At 47.9% G+C, this 22928-nt stretch overlaps 4 protein-coding genes across 5 annotated transcripts; 1 reads left to right on the top strand and 3 right to left on the bottom strand.

Moving 5' to 3' along the window:
• Nucleotides 1-666: 666 nt before the first annotated feature.
• LOC6052951 (zinc finger and SCAN domain-containing protein 2) lies at nucleotides 667-3369 on the bottom strand. 2 transcript variants are annotated; one of them, XM_038248942.1, is made up of 5 exons: nucleotides 3199-3369; nucleotides 2018-3132; nucleotides 1651-1954; nucleotides 1021-1275; nucleotides 667-953 (listed from the first exon to the last, which is right to left on the bottom strand). In XM_038248942.1, the coding sequence occupies exons 1-5, from the start codon at nucleotides 3244-3246 to the stop codon at nucleotides 690-692; spliced, it is 1986 nt and encodes a 661-aa protein (XP_038104870.1). In that variant the 5' UTR covers nucleotides 3247-3369; the 3' UTR covers nucleotides 667-689. The 2 variants fall into 2 exon arrangements, with proteins under 2 accessions (XP_038104870.1, XP_038104871.1); XM_038248943.1 differs by lacking the exon at nucleotides 1021-1275 and adding an exon at nucleotides 1320-1568 and having other exon boundaries at nucleotides 3199-3365.
• A 1995-nt stretch (nucleotides 3370-5364) lies between these two features.
• On the bottom strand, nucleotides 5365-7881 carry LOC119769910 (protein Aster-B-like). The gene has a single exon (XM_038264013.1). The coding sequence runs from the start codon at nucleotides 7657-7659 to the stop codon at nucleotides 5482-5484; it is 2178 nt and encodes a 725-aa protein (XP_038119941.1). The 5' UTR covers nucleotides 7660-7881; the 3' UTR covers nucleotides 5365-5481.
• Nucleotides 7882-16905: 9024 nt separating this feature from the next.
• Nucleotides 16906-18108, top strand: LOC119770166 (GATA zinc finger domain-containing protein 1). Its single transcript, XM_038264845.1, has 2 exons — nucleotides 16906-17613; nucleotides 17671-18108. The coding sequence occupies exons 1-2, from the start codon at nucleotides 17029-17031 to the stop codon at nucleotides 18040-18042; spliced, it is 957 nt and encodes a 318-aa protein (XP_038120773.1). The 5' UTR covers nucleotides 16906-17028; the 3' UTR covers nucleotides 18043-18108.
• LOC119769656 (DNA ligase 1-like) lies at nucleotides 18057-21304 on the bottom strand. Its single transcript, XM_038263196.1, is given in 6 exon segments — nucleotides 18057-18868; nucleotides 18871-19434; nucleotides 19437-20437; nucleotides 20499-20711; nucleotides 20996-21106; nucleotides 21160-21304. Coding segments are annotated over 6 exon segments (2640 nt in total). The 5' UTR covers nucleotides 21180-21304; the 3' UTR covers nucleotides 18057-18137.
• Nucleotides 21305-22928: the final 1624 nt, after the last annotated feature.

The raw sequence follows: 22928 nt of genomic DNA on the forward strand, positions 1-22928 counted from the left end.
GAGCCGGAGATGTTGAGAAATGACAAGAAACATATAAAAAATAATTTCTACATAATCTTTATCTTCATTTTTCGACGTTTCGTACTAAGAAACAAACATTTTCAGAAGAAAATTAAATTAATAAAAAATATGAAATTCTTGCACTCAAAGGAAAAAACAAATTATCGTAATTCCTGATAATATTTTTCTTAATAACTTAAAAGTAATTTTATCTCTCTCAATTAATTTATTTATCAAAATTGCCATCCGCGCGAAATCCGCGCCTGAGCAAAATTAGCCAGCAAATCCGCGCCAGATCCGCGCGATTCGCGTCGTCCGTAAAAACCCTGCATCACAAACGAGAAAGCGGCCAGGCCTACTGCGTAAAGGTTACCGCAGAGATGATTAGTTAAACTGGGTGAGTTAAAGCATTACAATGTATTTTTAGTTGTTTTTTAGAATTTTACTTGGAATAACTGTCCAATGAGTTATATAGATATTTTACGATAGAAATTATTTGGGGAAGTCACCAACCACATTAAGGTAAGCCTTGGAGCTTGATCTTACCGCTAAATAATTAAATTATGCTGCTTGTGCTTTGGAGACAAGAGGAACCAGTATGACCCAAAAGCGGACCCCAAAAATCCCTCGGCTTTCGGCTGCTTCAGACACCACACCAAACAAACATTTCAACACAAAAAAATACCTATTTATTTCTCCGCTCCTCCATCGCCATCCTTCGTCACCGCCTTGGCCGCCTCCCGCTTCAAATGCTCCTGCACGCGCCCCATCATGGACTTTTCCGTCGGAATGGGCGCACCCGGGTGGACCGACTTGAGGTGCTTCTGCAGCCCGTTGTACCAGCCGTACGCCACGTTACACTCCGGACAGTGGAACGGCTTGCTGCCGGTGTGCGTCACCAGGTGCTTCTGGGCCGTTTCCTTCGTGGTGAACGTCTTGTCGCACTGGTCGCACTGGAAGAAATGGGGGAAGACGATGGTGAGTTCAGGGTTATTGATGAAGTTTTTTGAAGCGCGCAACTTTAAATGGTTTTCGCTTTTCGTGCATGTTCCGGACGTGTTTGTGCATGTTGCTGGAGATGGTGAACCCTTTGCCGCACTGACGGCACACGTACGGCCTGGCCTGTGGTTGGTGCGACTTGAGGTGGATGGCTAGGGATGATTTGGTGGTCGTCCGGTACGGGCAGTGCTCGCATGCGATGGGATGGCCCTGCGGGTCATGCACATAGCCGTGGGCCTGGATTTGGCTCATCGTGCGGAACGCTTTGCCGCAGACCTGTCGCAAATGAGGGAAGAAGGAGCTTAAGAATCCGAACCCACCTTGTACTTCCGCTCGCCCATGTGCCGCCGCTTGACGTGCTTGCTCAGATTGCTCGACGTGGAAAACGGCAGCTGACACTCGTCGCAGACGTACGGCCGAGCGCCGGTGTGCCGCCTGCTGTGGAGGTTCAGGTCGTTTTGGCTGCGCGCCCTGTACGAGCACTGATCGCACGCATAGTCCCGGATGTTCTGGTGAACCTTCCGGTGGTACACGAGGTTCGTATTTTGCGCGAAACTTTTGTCGCAGATCTGAGAAGAGAGAAGAGGGACCTCGTTACAAACGGCGGCCACCGGGGACAAAAGCGGACTCCCCTCCCACCGAAATACCTACATCGCAGACGTAAGGCCGCTCGTTGGTGTGAATCCGTTGGTGAACCTTCAGCGTGGAAGCCGACCGGAACTTTTTCGTACAGTGCGAGCACGCAAAGTGGCGTTCCTCTTCATCGTTGTGGCGAGCTTTTTCATGCCGCTTAAGCAGCTCGTACGTACGAAGTACGACGCGACACTTGTCGCACTGGTAAAAGCTCTTGCCTTCCGTTGTCGTTTCTGCCGCCGGTTTGACGGGTTCCTTCTTATTGTCGGTGGCATCGGCGGTGGTCGCTTCGTTGTCGTCGTCCATAATACGAATGCTAAATCTGTTGAAGGGAAAAAAGTTTTAAATCCGCTTTTCAAGCTCAAGTGAGCCTTCAAGAACATACCTCGCATGCTCCTCACTAAGTTCGTAACCCGTTTCTTCAGTTTCGACGACTACATATTCGTGCTCCATGTCCTCCTCCTCCTCCTCAATCATATCCTCCTGCTCTAGTTGCACCTCAGGTTCCACTTTGGTCCGTATTTCCTCTTCCACCATCGAAGCGTCCTGCACATCCATCCCGGCATCGTCCTCAAAGTTCTCCTCCTCAGCCGTCCCTTGAGCGCTCTCCGTCGAATCGACCGGCACTTCCTCCGCCTGAACCTCGATGGCCTCTTCCACCACCGGTTTGCTGTACTCCGCCAGCAAACTTCGCAGCTCCTCGTCCGTCCGGTCAATCTGCATCTTGAGCGCGTAAGCCGCTTCAACCTGCTCCACGCACCGCCCACACACGTACTTCGGAAGTCGCTCCTCCACGTTGATTCCACTGCCGAAGCAAACGTTGATCTTGTCCGCCAGCGTGGTCCCCACGCCGAGCGCCTCAAACAGATAAACCTTGGAACCCCCCACCTTCAGCACCTCCAAACACGCCCGACAGTGATTGATGACCAGCTCTAAAGCGTCCACCCCGCACGAACCTTCTCCACCACCATCCACCTCGCCCCGCTCCTGCAAGAAGTCGACGTACCTCTGCTGCAGCGCGCTCAACCCGTCCGGATCTTCCCGCAGCACCCGCTTCGCCTGCTGCCCCCACTCGTCAAACCCCCACCGCCAGTACACCTCCGGCCGCGCTGGAAACTTGAGCGCCCTCATCTCGACCGCAATCGTTGGCCACAGCGTTTCGCTCCCACTTCCCACCACCTCCAAGTGCTGCAGAATCAGCGTAATCTGGGTGAACGTGAGGCGGCTTTCGAGCGCATCTAGCAGCCGCTTGAGCTCGCGGTCCGATGGCCGTTGGAGAGCGGCCGGTTCCGTCTGGGCGACGTGTTGCTTCCACGATTCGAGCAACGCGAGCACTTCCTCGCCGGACTTTGGGGGGTTGCCATCGGACGCGAGCTCGCCGCCGATGAGCTTTAACGTTTGCGGGAAGGAGGCGGGGTCGCGCAGGAAGTTCGGATTGTTGCGGCAGTACTTGAGCAGGGTTTGGGGCCTCTGGGGAGTGTCGAGCTGCTGTTGGTCGGGCTGATCGTGGATGGAATTCGCATTACACCAAACAAAATGTTGATAAAATTAGTAAATTAGCGTTACCTTCGTGTCGGGTAAGCTGCTGGGATTTTTATCACAATTTCCAGTCATGTTTCACTGCATTTACAATTAAAATTCTACTTGATTTTAAATTTGCAACTTTAGCATCCAAACCGTCGAAAACACCATCAAACTTTGAGAAGAGATAAATTTGTTGACAAATTAGTTTTGTTTTCTCCTGTCAAATGTACGTTTATTTGAAAGAATGCAAAAAGCGAACTACCCAAACTTGGGTCAATGAACGATTTTATGAACAATGAATGACAGTTTGACGGATGGAGGTGGAAGAGACCTCCGAGACGAATGATTTTCATCTGAGCCCCGGACAGTCCCCAGAGGTCGGAAAAAGGAAAGTGGAGAAGAATCTGCTCAACAACAAGTTCAGCCCGCGCTAGCGGAAAACAACAACAATGGCAGCTCAGCAGGAGGAAGAGACACCCCGGCTGTTACAGCGACCGGCCAGTCGGCAGCGAAACAAAAGCAACACCACGACTTTTTACAAGCTCTTGAACACAATGCCACCGTTGCCAGAAATTCGGCCGCGGCTCCCGCCCCGCTGTGTGAAGTGCGGAGAATCCATGGGTGAATCACACCTCTCTGAGGCGTGTGCACTGCCGTGCAAGGCGGACTTGGGAGACAAGGCAGAGCAAACCAAGGCGCGCATTAAGTGCGCCAACTGAGGAGGTAACCATACCAGCAACTACCGTGGATGCAGCGCACGGAAAAACTACCTCGAGGAGCAGGAAAAGAGGAAGAAGAAAGCAGCAGCGTCCCACCCTCCTCAGCGAAGTACGAGCGTAACCGTGCCTACAGCTGGTCATCGTACGGTTCCAGTGGATAACTCAGCGTTCCCTCCTGGATGGGGGCGATCGTTCGCCAGCGTGGTCGCTGCCGGCAGTGGCAATACGGCCCAGCAAGAAGTTACCGGGGAAGATCTCTTTACCCTGCCAGAGTTCTTTGCTCTCGCAGGGGAGATGATGACGCGGTTTCGGACCTGCCGTAACAAGGCGGAGCAATTCCTGGCCCTTGGGGAGCTGATGATCAAGCATATCTATAAAGGATAAAAAACTGTGATCTAGTTTTAAGCTCTATTTCTATCCCCTTTCCCTCGCAATTTTAGTAAGTTTTTTTTATTTTTTTCTGACTCTTGGTGACACCTTTATTTACAAGCTGTTCCAACATGGGTTATGATGTAACACACAGCTGTAAGGAACTCCAAAACTCTGTTATGTACCTCAAAAGAACTTATTGTATCTTGATTATTCACCAATAAAACCAAATTGAATTGGGTACTAAAGCCCTATGTCAATTTTTATGTACAACGGTAAAAAACACGATTAAAAACCATTTCTGATCACTATTTTTAATTTTAATGCAAAATTTTTTTTTGACAAGACAACATTTTTTCGATGGATCAACTATGGTCCCCTTGGAACGAGCAGTCAAGTAGGAGCTTTTTTGTCAAGAAGGACCGCGAGGTTAATTTTTCAAAATTGATTTAAAAATCCATTTTAAACTCATTGTGGTCGTACAAAGGGTCATTGTACTCAGAAAAATAAGCTTTATCGCTGTAAACAATAATATCAGCAATCTATGCTTCATTTTAGGACCCAATTGAACAAGCTCTTGAAGATAGTGGACGGATGTAAACTTGGTTTCTCTTACAAGCTAACCCGGTTCGGAACCAAGGTAACCTGCTTATGTGTCGACACATTGGAGGTGCACTTGAAGAAGTTTAAAGTGCATCCATGGTATTCTACACCCACGGCCGAAGAAGCGAAGGATTGCACCTGGTCGCTGTGTCGAGGTTTCCCCCTGCTGGAACCGGAACAAGTCAAGATGCAATGAAAGTTGTGGCAATCACTATCAACCGGTGGGAGGCTTACCGGAACAACGATTTTCTCCTCTATTGCTCTTTGGTCACGCATTAGTTGACAAATTCCGCGTATTTAATGAGGATTGATTGCATTAATTGCACGAACGAACCATTCACCTGGCTGAGGGAATCAATTGCTCCCCTTGATACCCACACTCTTTTCCTAAACCGCGGGCTCTCGTTCGGTTGACACTGATAAGATACTGCCACTGCTGGACAAGTGACTCAGTTCCTGGTAGATAAGATAAGGATTTCGGGGGGCGAACTTAAAAAAGAAATAAAAACGCTCTGCAAATGGTTCCTCTTCGGAAGTGCGCTCTATTATATAGGTTTTATATATGCTTCATATACTGTTTTTTTTTTCTTGTTGCTCACAAACATCTTCTACATGCTAAAATACACAGAGTTTTCTAAAGTTCATCTTTGCTACCACCACCAACATCACCACTGCTAACACTAACATTTCTGGGAATATTTTCGCAAATGCTGCTAACTTTCTTCAGGAGATCGGTAACGGTCTGGAGCACGTGCTGCCACTTGATCATTTCCTGCGCGTGGAACGCCTCCTGCTCGTGGAGCAGGGCAAGCCAGTCCTTGTGGGATTGGGGCGGGTTTTTGAGAATCTTCCGGTCGACGTCGGCGGCGGCGCTGGTGGCGCCTTTCAGGAGCGAGCGATTTTCGCCCTCCAGGTTGACCAGCTTAAGGTAGAGCGCGACGTTGATGGCTAGCAGGATGACCAGGAGGATGACCACGAACCAGGAGAAAAAGGTGTGCGAGGTGGAGGAGGGGGGTTTGGGGTTGATGCTACGGCGCGAGTAGGACGTTGGGTTCGGAAGGGGGGTGCTTCGGGCGATGGGTTCTTCCAGGAGGACTTTGACCTGTTGTGGGGCTTGGGCTTGCTTGCGCGAGCGGCGACTTTTACTGCGGGCGGGAGGGATGCAGTACTCGCTTTGGAGGGAGCGCAGCAGGGCGTTGTAAAAGTCCTCGAGGCCGACCCAGGTGTTTTTCTCGATGAAGCCACGCACGAAGCCGAAGATGTTCTTTTTGTAGTGGATTTGGGCGTGCACCGACATGACGGTGTGGTCGTCCTTGGTACGCGAGAGGCAGTAGTGCTGGGTGACGTAGAAGCTGTCCGCGTACGGGATTCCACCCTGGACGGCGTTCACGTCGATCGAGTAGAGGGCGCCGGGTTTGCTGCAGTCGCGCATCAGCTGGGTCTCGGTGACGAGGGCGCTGCGTGGGCCGATGGTTTGCGTGATGGCGATGGTCAGCGAGACGACGCGCTCCTTGAGGCCGTCCTTGTTGAGCTTCCACTCGCCGTGGATCATGTCGGTTGTTTTGCGGGAGTTGTGGAACTCGGTTAGGAATTTAGACTTGGAGAAGAGCAACTCGAAGAGAATGTCCACGTTGATCGGCAGGATGGTGTGCACCAGCTGGCGGCCGGAATGTAACGAGTTGCACTCGACCACGGGAATGACGAACTCCTCCTCGGGTTCGGAATCGGTCGAGTCGGACATGTCCGTGGGGAGTAGTTCAGATTGGGTCGAGAGCTGCGTCTGCACGGCACTCTTCTTCGACGGCTTCGATGGCGTTTCTTTTGGGACCACCATTATTATGCCGGCTTCCGGGTCGGACAGCTGGTCCTTGTTTGGTAAATCTTCCGAAGATTGTTTGGAGATGGAGCCACCTTCGGCGGTTTTGTCGTCGTACGGATCGATGTAATCCTCGTCGTCACTGGTCAGCCCAAGCTGGTCGCCGTAACACGTATGTACCCACTGCCACAGTTCCTGCGGGTTAATCGGTTTGTCCATCAACGCATTCTGCCAAACGCGAAACAGCATCAAGTACGTCTTGTCGCGGGACGTGAACGAGGTGAGAAAGTGCTTCTCATTGTCGGTACACACAAGTATCGCGTTCGGAATGACCCGGGCCGTTTTCTCCTTCGTTATCGACGTCACCTCCTTCCAGCGGATCGACAGCCGCGTCTCCCAGACGATTATGTTCGCGTGAAAGCACAGATAGTTCTGCGTCACGTACAACCTCCCGTGCACCAGAATGTCCTTCTGGATCGCACACGAATAGTCCACAATTAACCGCTCGTCGTCCCCGGTGTTGGAAATCTCCCGGAACAGCTTCTTAAAGTCTTCGGTGCGCGATTTGTACGACGGATATATCGCATTATACCACGGCGTCTTCTTGGCCCGCTCGGCGAGATTCTTCTGCGATTTGTTCTGCTGCTTGGCGGCCAAGCCCGTCGACGATGCGTCCGCGGCCGCAACCAAAACACAACTGTCGCTCGACTTGCTGCACGAGTCGAGATTATCGTCCGACTTATCAGTGATGTTGGACGTGGCCGAACTGCTGCGAACGCAGAGATTACTGGTACCGTTGCTACTATTACTACAAACTTCCCCCGCAGCAGCAGCAGGTACAACTATTGCCGGAGGAGGGCTGTCCGAAATGTCCGCAGTGGTGCTAGGAACAGGACAGGGACTGCTGCTTCGAACCGTCGATTCGCTGCTCACGGGCGTCGGAGCTTCTGCTGAGGACATTGCATCTTCCTGGCTGCCGTTGCCGTTGTCACCCATGTAAAGCCGTGCTCGCGCGCTATTCTACACCATTGCGGGACGACGACGATGGCGACGCTTGCCGTGAGATTCGCAATTTTCATCAGAAAACGAGTGACGACACCAAGGAACAAGGGGGGGAATTTTCGTTTTGATGATACAACACAAAGTTTTATGATTACGCGAAAGTTGCCATCGGTGAGATCGCAAATTTTCTTACATCGTGCGTGACGTTTGCACGGTGCGGGGCAACTGCGCGAGTTTGACGTGTTGTTTAGGCTGGAGCGGTTTGATGTAATTGCACGGATTAGAGGGGATTAGCTAGATTTTGGGTAAAATAGCCGTGGCGATTCTCGCGATTCCCAGCTTAGATCGCTTATATTATTGTTTACAGCGATAAAGCTTATTTTTCTGAGTACAATGACCCTTTGTACGACCACAAAGAGTTTAAAATGGATTTTTAAATCAATTTCGAAAAAATAACCTCCTTCTTGACAGAAAAGTTCCTACTTGACAGCTCGTTCCAAGGGGACCATAGTTGATCCATCGGAAAAAATGTTGTCTTGTATTTTTTTTTTGCCTTCCTCATAAGGCTTTCTAGTCAGAAATTTACCAACACATTCAAAGTATGTTTACATGACAGCTGGACGTTTGTTTGCATCAGGTTTCCTATCTCTTTCTAGCAAAATTTTTTTGTCAGGCGACTTCTAGCTGGTTTTTTTTGACTGACTGCCCGATATGTCAGCCAACATACTTCGCAGGGCTGTGACAGCTACAGCTCGATCATTGTTTGCATCAGGACACTGTGACGAGGAGTTCGTCATTTTTGAGTTAAATTACATTTTTTTTTCACTGGGCCTAGAAAGCCTTTCTAGGCCCAGTGAAAAAAATATAATTTAACTCAAAAATGACGAACTCCTCTTCTCAGTGTCCTGATGCAAATGATCGAGCTGTACTGTCACAACCTGCGATATGTTAACGACATATCGAGATCAGTCAAATAAACCAGCTAGAAGTCGCTTGACAAAAAAATTTTGCTTGAAAGAGATAGGAAACCTGATGCAAACAAACGTCCAGCTGTGATGTAAACATACTTTGAATGTGTTGGTAAATTTCTGACTAGAAAGCCTTAGAGGAAACCACTGAGTTTGAGGGACCAATCGGAGGCAGGAGTCATGGCCACACTGCTGTTTTCGGGCTTCAAAAGTGGCCACAAACCGATGTCATCTGGCCAAACATCCCTGGTGCCGGCGGCTATTTGTTATTCCGAGTTCCGAGGACAAACTCAAGATCCCGTCGGAAACCAATGATTAGCTGGCAAATTACAACTTCTCATCACAGGTAAGCGATCACTCTTAAAATTGCATGACGCCTGTTACGAATCGATTTTGACAAAGAACTTTGTCCTAAGGGCACTGTCTACGGGTGTCAATCCAAAATTTCGCGAAGCGAAAGTGTAACGATTTGTGTAATTGTTTGAACGCTTATAAGGCTTTCTAGTCAGAAATTTACCAACACGTTCAAAGTATGTTTACATCACAGCTGGACGTTTGTTTGCATCAGGTTTCCTATCTCTTTCTAGCAAAAGTTTTTTGTCAGGCGACTTCTAGCTGGGTTTTTTGACTCCACCGCCCGATATGTCAGCAAACATATTTCGCAGGGCTGTGACAGCTCGAGCTCGGTCTTTGTTTGCATTAGGACACTGTGACGAAGAGTTCGTCATTTTTGGGTTAAACTATATTTTTTTCACTGGGGCTAGAAAGCTTTATATCTTCCACCCAATTCAAGCAATCTGCATGCTTTATCCACCAAACGAAAGGGGAAGTCTTAAATTGCAAGTAGACTACCTCACAAAGTTGATACAACTTTGTTAAAGTATTCAAAAGTTAAGATGAAAATAAAAAATGAGTGCAGGAAAAATCCCGGCTGCTGATTGGCTGAGAGCACTTTACAAATTTTGCCTTGCCTCCTGCTTTCGTGGAACTGTCACGCGAGAATGTTGCACCACTGTTGCCACATTTCATGCGAACTATTTAAGCTAGCACTTAGCCTCAGAAAATTTCAGTGCCTTCCGTGGTTTCATCAAAGACGGATCCACGGTGGTAATTTTATTGCTCACACACACACACACGCACATTGAGAGACACAGTTTGTACACTACATTGGGAGGAATACTGTTCTAATGAAGATTGTTATGATGGTCACCGGACAACCAGAATGATTTGGGGCAATGGGGTTGGGACCAATCTGATAGGATATTGGCCACACCCGGAGTGGCCAGTGCTCTGAGGAAGGTTCTACCGGGGGGACATTAATCGAACCATACGACTTGGGGCAATATTGGTATCAAAATTCATGGTTTTTGAAACTGGTAATGAAAATGGCCATTTTAACCGGATTGACCACACCCGGAGTGGCCACACCCGGAGTGGCCAGTGCACTCGGGAAGGTTCTACCGGGGGGACATTAATCGAACCATGCGGCTTGATGCAATATGGGTACCAATCAGCATACCCATATTACTCCTAGTCGTATAGTTCGGTAAATGTCCCCCCGGTAGGACCTTCCTCCAAGGCAATGACCATTCCGGTTGAGGCCAATCCGGTCAAAATGGTCATTTTCATTTCAAGTTTCAAAAACCATGATTTTTGATACCCATATTGCCCCAAGCCGCATGGTTCGATGAATGTCCCCCCGGTAGAACCTTCCCCAGGGCACTGACCACTCCGGGTGTGGCCAATCCGGTCAAACTGGCCATGTTCATTACCAGTTTTAAAAACCATAAATTTTGATACCCATATTGCCCCAAGTCGTATGGTTCGATTAATGCCCCCCTGTAGAACTTTCCGCAGGGCACTGGCCACTCCGGGTGTGGCCAATCCTGTCAAAATGGCCATTTTCATTACCAGTATCAAAAACCATGAATTTTGATACCCATATTGCCCCAAGTCGCATGGTTCGATAAATGTCCCCCCGGTAGAACCTTCCTCAGAGCACTGGCCACTCCGGGTGTGGCCAATATCCTATCAGATTGGTCCCAACCCCATTGCCCCAAATCATTCTGGTTGTCCGGTGACCATCATAACAATCTTCATTAGAACAGTATTCCTCCCAATGTAGTGTACAAACTGTGTCTCTCAATGTACGTGTGTGTGTGTGTGAGCAATAAAATTACCGTGGATCCGTCTTTGATGAAACCACAGGCTCTGAGGCTGTGCTTAATAGTTCGCATGAAATGTGGCAACATGATGCAAATTTTGCCTTTTCTCTTGCTGTCGTGGAACTTTCACGCGAGAATGTTGCACCACTGTTGCCACATTTCATGCGAACTATTTAAGCTAACAGATAGCCTCAGAAAATTTCAGTACCTTACGAGGTTTCGTCTAAGACGGATCCAAGGTGGTAATTTTATTGCTCAGACACTCACATACACACATTGATAGACACAGGTTGTGCACTACATTGGGAGGAATTCTGTTCTTATAAAGATTGATGGACGGTCACCCGAAAACCAGAATGATTTAGGGCAATGGGGTTGAGACCAATCTGGTAGGATTTTGGCCACACCCGGAGTGGCCAGTGCTCTGGGGAAGGTTCTACCGGGGGGACATTCATCGAACCATGCGACTTGGGGCAATATGGGTATCAAAATTCATGGTTTTTGATACTGGTAATGAAAATTGCCATTTTGGCAGGATTGGCCACACCCGGAGTGGCCATTACCCTGAGGGAAGGTTCAACCGGGGACTTTTATCGAACCATGCGACTTGGGGCAATATGGGTATCATAATTCATGGTTTTTGTTACTGGTAATGAAAATTGCCATTTTGGCAGGATTGGCCACACCCGGAGTGGCCAATGCCCTGAGGAAAGGTTCGACCGGGGACTTTTATCAAACCATGCGACTTGGGGCATTATTGGTATCAAAATTCATGGTTTTTGATACTGGTAATGAAAATGGCCATTTTGACAGGATTGGCCACACCCGGAGTGGCCATTGCCCTGAAGGAAGATTCTACCGGGGACATTTATCGAACCATGCGACCTGGGGCCAGACATGCATCGGCACTATGAGCTCTTTTTAACGGCACTCAGCTTGTTATAGATGGCATTTTCGTTTAATGCAATGTTATGCTTGTTGCTAGGTAAAAATCTCTTGATTTTGGCTTGAATAATGTGTAGAAAACATTGGTTCATTGGAAAACCTGATTTTAGCTATATGTTCATGTAAATGTTCTCTTAAGCTCTCAAGAAGAACTTCTTAAAAGCTCTTTGAGTGCAATTAAGAGTTCTTAATCTATATCTCGGTTGGGTTTCAAAATAATCTCTCAGGGTCTTCGGGAGCCTAAAAGACAAGCGTAATTAGCGTATTCTAATCACTGGCACAACATGCTGGGTATCTTCTACGTGAAATGCCAAACAAGTTCTTCTAAAAGAGGAGTTAGAGCGGATGCATGTCTGCCTGGGGCAATGTCGTTTTTGAGACTGGACATGAAATTTGCCATTCCGATAGTGGTTGTAAGGTCCATGATTTCCGGATTCCGTTTTTTCGGGGGGGGGATAGACATTTTCCGAACCATACTTGTTTTGGCAATAGTTTCGTTTTCTGGCAATTTATTTTCACAGAGATGTCAATGATTGAAGACATTAAATTAGTATTAATTATTAAGGATTAAATAAATTGGCAAAGAATTAAAAAATATAAATAAAAATAAAATGATTTTTTAGAGTTTTGTACAAAGTTCTTTGGCTTATTGGTCTTGTAGAACATAACCACCTGCACCTTTTTTAAAGCATGAAGGCGATGTTCTCAACCTACTCCGTCACGTAGCGGGGCCGGAGGTTGCAGTTCCGCGAGCCGTGGCCGAATTTCTGGCAGCGGTGGCATTGCGCTACGTCCGTCGGGTTCTTGGTGTAAAACCGCCAGTTAACCCAAAAACCGTCCAGTGTCTTAGTCCGCCACAGGTCTTGGATCTTGACGGTGCCGCGGTCAAAGAACAACAGGTACAGTGTGTGTGTACCTGCTACCGCACTTTTATCTCCCGCGGTTTTATTCCGGCGTCCGAAAGGTGCTTCTTTAGGTCAGAGATCGGACGGTCTTGATAACCCTGCAAGACGACCATAACAGGGGGCTTCTCGGGGTTGAATGTGTAGAAGTTGAAGTTGCTACGCTTCAATTCTTCAAACACCAGGTCGAAGTTCTTTTTATTCAGTGTGATCACTTGCACTGCCGACTTACCGATTTTCAGACAATATCCGAGTCCTTCCAGCAACTTGTCAACATCGTCCGCCAACGTGTCCAAAACACAAATTGGTGGTGGTCTTCGTTCCGTAGGAGAATTGTTCTTTTGACGTCGACACTTTTTTACGTGCACGACCACCCAGTCACGGATATTTCTAACAGAGCTTGTTCTGCTAGAATCCTGCTAGAATGATTCTAGCAGGCTTGTCAGAATGCTGTAAGAATTTTGCTAGAATATTCTGACAGAGCAAAATCTGTCGAAAATGACGTCATTCGCTGAACCGATTTGTGGCGAATGCGATTGCCGCCATTTTGTCAACTTGTTCGGTAAAGTTCTTTCATTATCTTTTGTCGAAGGAGAATGACCAACTCGGTAAGTTAATTGTTCAAGAAATTGACCCAACATAAATAATAAATCTTTTCTTTATTTCAGCATTTATACAAACAAGGTGGATTTTCTTGCGAAACCCCGGAAATCGTCAAAATCGATGATGCCACAATGGCCCAGGAACAATCGCTTGGACGGATCGGAGCAGGCGCAAAAAGTGGACATTGGAGTACGGGTGCGTTATCCTCAAAAATAGTGTGTTAGGTGAAATGTAGAATCGTGGAATAAATTAAATAAATCACTTTTTTTTCAACTTTAACCTGGGAACAAATTTTTGGTCATCACATTCTAACAAAATTCTAGCAGGATTCTAACAGAAACACCTGCCAGCATTATTCTGGCAGAATTCTAGCAGGATTCTAGCAGACATTCTTTCCGTTTAATTCTAGCAAAATTCTTACAGAATTCTAGCAGCAGATCTGTCAGAATAGTTCTGGCAGCATTCTAGCAGGATTCTTACAGAACCGGATGATTTCGCCAGCTCCTGCTAGAACCGGTTATTGCATTTGAGCTAGAATTCTCAAAGAATTCTTGAGAAAATCTAGCAGGATGATGGCAGCGTTCTAGTAAGAATATTTTCGCTCTGTAAAATTTCAGTATGAATCCTGTGAGAACGCCGTGACTGGGCATCATCGTCGTCGTCGTCGGTAGTGCTGCTACCGTCGGTGTTGTTGTTGTTGTTTTCTTCATCGTCGCTCAGCATCTGGAACTCGTTCCTGATGGGGATGTTGGCGGATGTTGATGTGCCACTGGTTGTGGCACCGGAAGTACCGTAACGGGTTCGCACTGGTGATCTCGGAACGTTTCCGGGATGTAGTAACTTTTTATCGGCCGATACGGCGTTGGTTTGTTTACCTTTTTGCACACGGCCGGTAGACGAACTTTGCGGGTTTTTCGAGGCCACACTCGAACTGCCACGGTCACGACCGGCCTTTGGCATGCTGGAGAAGCAAATTCGCGGGTAATCACAATCAAATACAGCGAAGAAATCCGAAAAAAACGATAGAGCACTGAGCACTTCACTGCTGCTTGCTCTCGTGCGTACACGGAGGTGATTGTAAAATTAAAATGTAAATATTCTCGATTTCATTGGTAAATTTTCAAACGAGCACTTACTATGAACTCAAATTGATGAGCGATGAACTCAAATGCATGTAAAATGACACAAACAGAAATCAGGGAGTAGGAAGTAGGACGCGAATGTCAAGAAAATGAAGGAATTCGATGATAAATGGGAGAGAATTGAGCGAAAAGAGACCGGAAATGGTAATTTTTCTCTCAATTCTCTCTCGTTTTGCATAAACGATGAACGTTTCGACCGAACGATGAACATTTTGCTTCGTGCGTGTTTGAAAACCTACCAATGAAATCGCAATTCGCAATTCGCAATTTTCAGTGTAAGAACGGGCCTTGACCGATCTTATGCACTAGGTTCCCGACGAACACGCACTGCCCTTACACCTACATCTCACCCTTGCTCTGAGTCAGTACGAGCAGCACGCTAGAACACGCTTTGAGTGTTCGTGCCACCTACCAATGAAATCGAGAATAAATTCTAATAAATTTCGTTTGAAATAAAACACAGCTTCATTCGACATTCGAATTAAATTAAAATTAAATTCTAGCAGAATTCTAACAAAAGTCTTAACCAAACATTTCTAGCAAAAATCTAGCAGGATTCTAGCAGAATCGCCTGACAGCTGGATCTAGCAGAACTCTAGAAAGATTCTTACATAACAAATTGATTTCAACGGTTCTTGCTAGAACAGGTTATTGCGTTTGAGCTAGAATTCTCAAAGAATTCGTGAGAAAATCTAGCAGGATGATGGCAGCGTTTTAAGTAAGAATATTTTCGCTCTGTAAGATTTTTGTAAGATTCCTGCGAGAACGCCGTGACTGGGTTATTGCACTCGATCGTATCCCAGTAGGATCAAATGGTCAACGTTGAATAAAACTTGTTGAAACACGAGCTGAACCAAGAGCTGAACCGGTTAATGTAAGGTATGCACTTCGGAAGAAACCGGTCAAGAAAAATTTCAAATGGGAACCAGCGGCAGCGCAAGCAAGTCAGAGAGGGTGAAGAAAAGCCCCAAGAAATCGCTCCCTCTCCTTTGTTCTGCTGTTCGTAAAGCTGTTTCTTGACCCCTTTCCTTCCGATCTGCAGACTAGCCTTAAAGGCCATCAGCCAATCAGCAAGCAGTATTTTTTATTAGATCTCGTGTCTGGGTTGCCGTTACCCTTTTAAAATACAGTCTGTCTAGGGGAAACAGATTGGTCGATGCAAAATAAATCGGCACTGGCAACGTATGTTTTGCGCTTGCAACACTGCCAGTTTTGCTGGGCGGGGCGTAAAGGGTGGTTGGTGTCCAGCGCGTTTGGATCTGCCAAACATCGGCCAATCTGTTTCCCTTGACAATCTGTATTTTAAAAGGGTGACGATGGGGCGAACTTGAAAAACGTATAATTTTGACTATCGAGAAATTAAAAAGAGAGATGTGAGCCGGTAACATGGAGTTAAACTTTCGAAACTGTCATGGTAAACTTCACAGAAGCTTGACAGAAAGTTTAACTCCATGTTGCACTTTTAATTGCTCGATATAGGTAAGAACAAAGGGCTTTTGTTAATTTGATTTGGTTAACCGCGGTGGATTTTCTTGAAATAATTCGAACTGTCAAAAATCCACCAAAGCATCTACCACATTGATCGCACAAAAATCTGTGGTAGAAAAGTATCCACCGGTAGATGCTTTGGTGCATTTTTGACAGTTCGAATTGGGTCCTAAAATGAAGCTTAGATTGCTGATATTATTGTTTACAGCGATAAAGCTTATTTTTCTGAGTACAATGACCCTTTGTTCGACCACAAAGAGTCTAAAATGGATTTTTAAATCAATTTTGAAAAATTAACCTCGCGATCCTTCTTGACAGAAAAGTTCCTACTTGACAGCTCGTTCCAAGGGAACCATAGTTGATCCATCGAAAAAATGTTGTCTTGTCATAATTTTTTTGTTGTATTAAAATGAAAAAAAAAAGTGATCAGATATTGTTTTTACCGTTGTACACTCAACCCCCGGTGGTTGGTCACTTTTCGTTTGACACTTTTTTAGTTTGTACCCCGTTGGTTGGACAAAGTCAAACTAAAAAGTGACGAACTGTCACTTTTTACACGGCACTTACGCACACTATCAAAACAAACGTTTGGTAGTCTATGTAAACTCCGTGTAAGAGGGGTGTCAAACTAAAACGTGACCCCGTTCGTTTGACAACAGTTGGTGTCAAACCATCGGGGTTTGAGTGTACATAAAAATTGACATAGGGCTTTAGTACCCAAATTGAAAAATCCACCGCGGTTAATCAAATCAAATTAACAAAAGCCCTCAAGATTGTCCGTCAACATTGTGAAATATTTCAAGAAGTCACCATTGTAAGGTTCCATCACCATCTCGAATCGACCTATACACTGATAATCAACATTACACACTGTTCAGTTCACTTTTACACACTTGTATGGGATTTTTCAGTTCAAGTATGATTACACGAAAGTGTGTAATCATACTTGAACTGAAAAATCCCATACAAGTGTGTAAAAGTGAACTGAAAAAGGTGACCTCAACAAACCTTGCCGTTGTTTACATCTTTTGACATTTCAAGTTAGCGTCCTTTCCGAAACAGATTGTGTTGCAGCAACATCTTGGGAAATCTCCGAAATCTCCAGCAAGTTTTGCCTAATTTGCCTGTAACTTACTTCAGCGAATCGAAAATGGGTCCCAAGCTGGCCCCCAAGTGCGCCCACTGCCAGACGGGCACCTCGGACCGGTGGCACACGGTCGAGAAGGGCGTCCAGCTGTGCGGGGTCTGCCACGAGCGCCAGGAACGCGAACAGCAAGAGCTCGAGCGGGAGCTGGAGCAGATCCAGGCCGGGCCGCACGTCCCCAGTCCGGTGAAGCAGGAGGTGCGAAAGGAGGAGGAGGAGGTTCCGACGCTGGTTGATGCTGCTGCTGCGCAGCAGGTTGAAGGGGAGAAGGCGGAGGAGGGTGCCAAGAAGGAATCGGAATCTACTTGTGACGTGAAGGAGGAAACGAAGGATGAGGTGAAGGAAGAGATGGGTGATGACAAGGACGAGAAGGAGTCGAACGGGGAGGGTGGCAAGGAGAAGCCGATGCCGTCGTTGAGTCCGAGGAAGCTGCGGAAGAATGTGCGGAGTGCGCGAAAGGGCGGCCCGGGTTCGACCGGGGGAAATGGGAGCAAAACGGGACGTTCACGGAGGTTTATTTTTAAGAAGCACCCAATGAAAGCGCCGACAATTACGGTGACCACGAGGACGGTCGAGACGCTGTTTCATAATGTAGGTTTTGCGGAATAATTGAGTTATTTGAACTAATGATTGCTTATCTTTCTGCAGAACATCTACTTCCAAATCGGGGACATTGTGTCGGTGATGGACGCCCAGGACAACATCTACTACGCGCAGATTCACGGCCTGCAGATCGATTCGTACTGCGAGAAGACCGCCTACATCACGTGGTTGATTCCGACGACGTCGAGTCCGCCGCCGAACGAGCGGTTCGATCCGTCGACGTACCTGATTGGCCCTGAGGAGGATCTGCCGCGCAAGTTGAGCTGCATGGAGTTTGTGATGCACGCCCCCAGTAGCTACTATCTGGACCGGAACAATCCTTACCCGCGACCGGACACGTGGGGACCGGAGAACACCTCCAAGGAGGACAACTCGAACTTCATTTGGGCAAACATTTCTCACTTGTATCAGTGTTGAAGACACTCTAACAATTGTAACTCTAACCATAAATAAGTGTAATTTTATTTTCAATTGTCGAAAGAATCGCGCGTGTTTTTCTTAACCTAAACATCCTAGTAGAAGTCTTCCTCCGGGTCTCGCTGATTGCCCTGCTGGTTCTTGATCTGGTCCTGGTTGGAGTACATCTCGGCGACCTGTTTGGCCGAGGTGGCGTCCTCGACGCCCTTGTCGTCGCGAATCTTGATGAAGCGCGGGAATCGCAGCGAAATGCCCTTCTCGGGGTCGATGTGACCTTGGGCGGCTCGGTGAACCGGGCTGAGCGAAAGATCCGCACAGAGCACCTCCCAGACCTGGGCCGGTTCGAACCAGTCGTCCGGCTCGTGGGACGCGTCGTAGCGGTAGTAGTTCTTGGCCCGTGGGACGATGTGCTGCTTGAGGAAGTCCGTGTGCTGCTGCAGATCTTCGTCCGAGAAGCCCGTTCCGATCTTGCATATGCTCTGGTACTCTTCGTTCTCGTCGTCGTAGCAAGCGAGCAGGAAGCCGCCGTACGTTCCGGTTCGTTTGCCACGGCCCTTGTACCCGCCGATGACGACCAGATCCAGCGAATCGCCGACCCCGGTCAGGTAGTCCTTCTTCAGCTTGAGCCAATTGCGGGATCGCTTGGCAATCTCGTAGGTCGCCTCCTTCTGGAGCGTTTTCACCATCAACCCTTCGCAGTTGCCCTTGACGGCCTCCTCCAGGAAGCGCTGCAACTCGTCGATGTCGCCCGTGTCCAGCCGGGTCGCGTACTTCCACTCGCCTTCAATCTCCCGGAAGTGTTTGTACAGCAGTTCGCGTCGCTCCAAAACGGCCTCTCCACCAGCGGATTCCCGTTCAAATACAACAAATCAAACATAAACACGCAAACCTGCACCTTGATGTCGGCCTCGTTGGCGTCCTTCCGCTTGCGCGTGCTCAAGATCTGGAACGGCAGAATCTGCTTCTTCTCCTGGTCCCACGCAACCGCTTCGCAGTCCAGAATCGCACTCTTGACCGAATCCGTCCGAGTCCGGTCCAACCGGGCAATCACGTCCGGATACTTGCTCGTGTTGTTCTCCTGGTTCCGGCTGTAAATGTTCACGCTGCCGTCCTCCAGCAGGTGAATCTGCGCCCGCTCCCCGTCGTACTTCCACTCGCACGTGAAGTCAATCCCGTCGAACCGCTCCAGCACTTCCTGTACGCCCTTGGTCGGGTGCGCCAACATGGGCTTCAGCGGCGTTCCCGGCATCATCGGGCACTTCTCCAGCAGCTGATCCACCCCGAACTCCAGCAGCACCGGTACGATCTGGTTGTAATTCGGACACTGACAGTACACCGTCTTCAGCACCAACGCAATGTCCTCCACCTTCCCCTTCGCCGAAGCTTCCCGCACTTGCTCAACGCGTTCACCACCGGTTCCTTCCGGTCGCCCTGGTTCGGCGGCGTCATCGCACAAGCCTGCGCCAACGCCTGCAGCAGCGACTGCTCCGCCAACCCAATCCGTAACTTCCCCGCCAACGACCTGATGATAAACCGCGCCTCCGAGTGCCGGCACGCCACAAACATCGACTGAATCTTGTCCATCTTCTTCGCCATCGACGCCGTCCCCGTCATCTTGGCAATCTCCCGCAGCTTCCCAAACACGCCCTCGACCGTGTGCGACGCCGGCCGGAACATCATCCGCTGGCTGCTCTTGCTCTGCTCCGCCACCAGCCCCAAATCCCCCGTCGTCTGCGCGTCCGTCTTGATCTGCGCCAAACTCCGGCCCGTGCTCTGCGCAATCGCCTTCATCAACGAGTGCTCCGCAATGCCCAGTTCCACTCCCTCGTACGCCGGCGCCAGCTGGTTCAAGCTCAAATAAACACTCGCCAGCAGATCGCCCGGACTCAGCAGAATCACCGACCGGAAGTAGTTGGCCAGTATCTCGATCATCCGCAGCCGCCCGCTCGTCTCCTCGATGATCTGGAACGTCCGCGCCAACGCCAGGTACGGCACCTTTTCGCCCTTGCGCCAGAACGCGTCCTCCAGCGGGTGGTAACCCTTCCGGCCCGGGTTGTACTCCGTGCCGTCGTTCTTGGACGCGGCCGAACTCGCCGCCACCGCCTCCTTCTTGGCGCTCGTGAAGAAACTCATCACGTTGGCGGCCTTGTCCTTCGTGTCCACCCCCTCCTTCTTGGGCGATTCCGACGGTTCGCGCTTCACTTCCAGCTGCTCCTTCTTCACAACGGTGGACGCCTTCTTCTCGGCGGACCCAGAACTCTTGGACTTTGCGCTTTTTGGGGTCTTTTTCTCCTCCTTCACGGTGGTCGTCTTTTTAGACTTAAGCGACTTTTTCGACTCGACCTCCTTCTTAATGGACTTGCTTTCGCTCGGAGATTTCTTTACCGGTGACGGACTGTAAAAAAAAGTTACTTTACCCCTCACTCACAACATCAAATTGGTTACAATCTACCAACCTGGCCTTCTCCGCCTCGGGCGCATCCTCCTCGCTGGACGACACGAGTCGCCTCCGCTTTGGCGATGTTCCGCCGTTCGTTCCTGGTGAAGCCTTTTTCTGCGGCGACGGGGACGGCGAAGAATCGAACACAGTCGACTTGCGGCCCGGCCGCTTCACCGGACTGTCCTCGTCGGCGGAGGAAGCCTCCAGTTTGGGCTTCTTGCCGGCGGCGCTGCACGCCGCGGACGTGACGAAACAACAAAAGTTACCATTATTAACGGTACGGGCGACACTATCAACAATCAACAGTTGCCGGTTCTGCTGTCGGATGACCGCGTGGGATGCAAATTCCGTTCGCATCCGGCGAACGGAACCGTCCCGTGTCGTGTGTAGCAGCACCGACAGCAGCCGGGTTCGAATCATATTTCCCAAATATTTTTTCACGTTTCCAGAAAAAAAAACACGCAATAGATTCGAAACCCAAGCGCAGCGTGACGTTCGGCCCTTAACACTCACCTAACCGCATTGTTGTTGTCCTCCTCGTCCTCGTGCCTTCCGCTGTCCGCAGACGGTGCCGCAGGTCGATCCTCCTTCTTTTTCGATGGGCCTGACTTGGAGAAAAATGATCTGGGAAAAGGAAGTTACTTCGCGATTCTACTTCTTCAAAAGTTCGTACTCACAGTATGGACTTCTGTGCCATCGTTTGCAGTGTAATTCACAATTCTTGTTAATGTAAAATTCAATTTAAAATCAATTTTAAAAAAAAATCTTCCACAAAACCCAAAATTTCTAACTGTTGAAGAGAGCGGCGCAAAACAACAAACAAAGCGCGCAAACTGTCACCGGTGCGCTTGATGCAAAATTCGCGCCACCCGCGAGGACTGTCAAGCTTGAAATATTTCGGGATTTTGACGTTGTAGGGCTCCACGGGCGTTTAAATTGTGCACGCTCATTTGAAATAACTTTTTTTCTGTGTAATTTTCACTCATATTACCATCCAGCACTAACTTACACGCAAAATCCAAATAACACAGATCTGTGTAAAATTTGACACAGATCGCCCAAAACCGGGACACAGAACACAAATCTGTGTAAATTTCCAAACAGCAATCTGGGTTATTTTTTCCCCAGGTTTTTATTTGTTTGTTTTAGAACCAAAAACACGATTTTAAATTAATTTTGAAAAGAAAACAAGATTAATTTACGTTTATTGATCTAGAAAATATGCTTAAAATAATTGCTGGCCATATTTGATACTTTTATGCCGGTTAAACTCATGGTTTTCTACCTAAGGTACTCGCGATTGAGTGTGTAGTAGTGCGGTTGTCAAAATCGCTATCTCTGGCTCTCTCACTCCACTGACATTGTTTACACCTTTGATATACAGCCTTGGGTTAAACTCACCAGCTTCTCAAAGACCTTCATCAATGCCGCCTCCTAAAAACTGACAACTGTTTTTTTACACAGATTTGGAAGAAAGACTCTTCATAAATCTGCGCATTTTTTACACAGATCTGTGTAGGAAAATTACCCAGATTGTGAAAGCTGGAACTGAACACAGTCTGTGTATTTTTTTTACACAGATCTGTGTTATCTGGATTTTGCGTGCCATGGCAATACCACCACTGACGAACTGACGTGCCACCCCGAATCCAAACTTGACCGCACTTTCCTATCTTCCTTCTCACTCACCCTCAGCGATCAGCGATTGTCAAACAGACGATTTGACAGATGCTCAGCTGCACTTGCTGAGAAACTTTCAGGAACAACAAATGAAAATGGGGGAAAACATATTGAAGCCTGAAAACTTTTGCAAATTCTGAACTAAACGATGAATATTTTGCAAATCTTGCATTATTTAATGTGAAATGAGGCAAGAAATTTCGTTAAACTTCCAAATTAGGCTATCTTTTAGACTTTTCGTAACATTTCCATTCCAACTCTTATCCGCCATTTACACATGTTGTTCCAGAATTCTTCACAGCAAGGAAACAGCTGATCTGACAAAACGTCAAACTCGAATTCTGACAATCGCCGAAGAAGAGAACAGGAGAAAGAAAAAGAAACAGTGTGCGGTCAAAAATGATCGATCAATTTGTTCCTGGTGGCACGTCAGTTCGTCAGTGATACCACCCAAGTAACCACCCAGCACTAAAAGAAATCATAAATTGGCTGCTTAACAGGATAGAAACAGTTAAGCTCAACCACGGGATTGAAACTCGTCTGAAAAACCTGTATCATTTTCTCATTCGGAACAGTGGTGCCACGTGGTGGTAGCTGCCCTGTTTATTACACTGTGAAATTATCCATGGCCAATCCAAGGAACCAGAAGGTGACAACAGAAATGTCCGTCCAAAATAGGTGCTGCAAAAAAACTTATTATTTTTAACAAATTTTCAAACAAATCAGCTACGAATTACAAGTTTGACAGTCGAACTACACTTAAAAG

Source organism: Culex quinquefasciatus, chromosome 1, assembly GCF_015732765.1.
Source record: "Culex quinquefasciatus strain JHB chromosome 1, VPISU_Cqui_1.0_pri_paternal, whole genome shotgun sequence".
NCBI classification, from domain to species: domain Eukaryota; kingdom Metazoa; phylum Arthropoda; class Insecta; order Diptera; family Culicidae; genus Culex; species Culex quinquefasciatus.

What these genes read in the sequence shown, in the direction of transcription:
- LOC6052951 (XM_038248942.1), bottom strand. Translation starts at nt 3,246, where the DNA reads ATGACTGGAAATTGTGATAAAAATCCCAGCAGCTTACCCGACACGAAG. An exon ending in CTTAGTGAGGAGCATGCGAG is followed by an intron (nt 1,955 to 2,017) that starts GTATGTTCTTGA and finishes TCCCTTCAACAG; the next exon opens with ATTTAGCATTCGTATTATGG. An exon ending in AGCGGCCTTACGTCTGCGAT is followed by an intron (nt 1,276 to 1,650) that starts GTAGGTATTTCG and finishes CATTTGCGACAG; the next exon opens with GTCTGCGGCAAAGCGTTCCG.
- LOC119769910 (XM_038264013.1), bottom strand. Translation starts at nt 7,659, where the DNA reads ATGGGTGACAACGGCAACGGCAGCCAGGAAGATGCAATGTCCTCAGCA.
- LOC119770166 (XM_038264845.1), top strand. Translation starts at nt 17,029, where the DNA reads ATGGGTCCCAAGCTGGCCCCCAAGTGCGCCCACTGCCAGACGGGCACC. An exon ending in TCGAGACGCTGTTTCATAAT is followed by an intron (nt 17,614 to 17,670) that starts GTAGGTTTTGCG and finishes ATCTTTCTGCAG; the next exon opens with AACATCTACTTCCAAATCGG.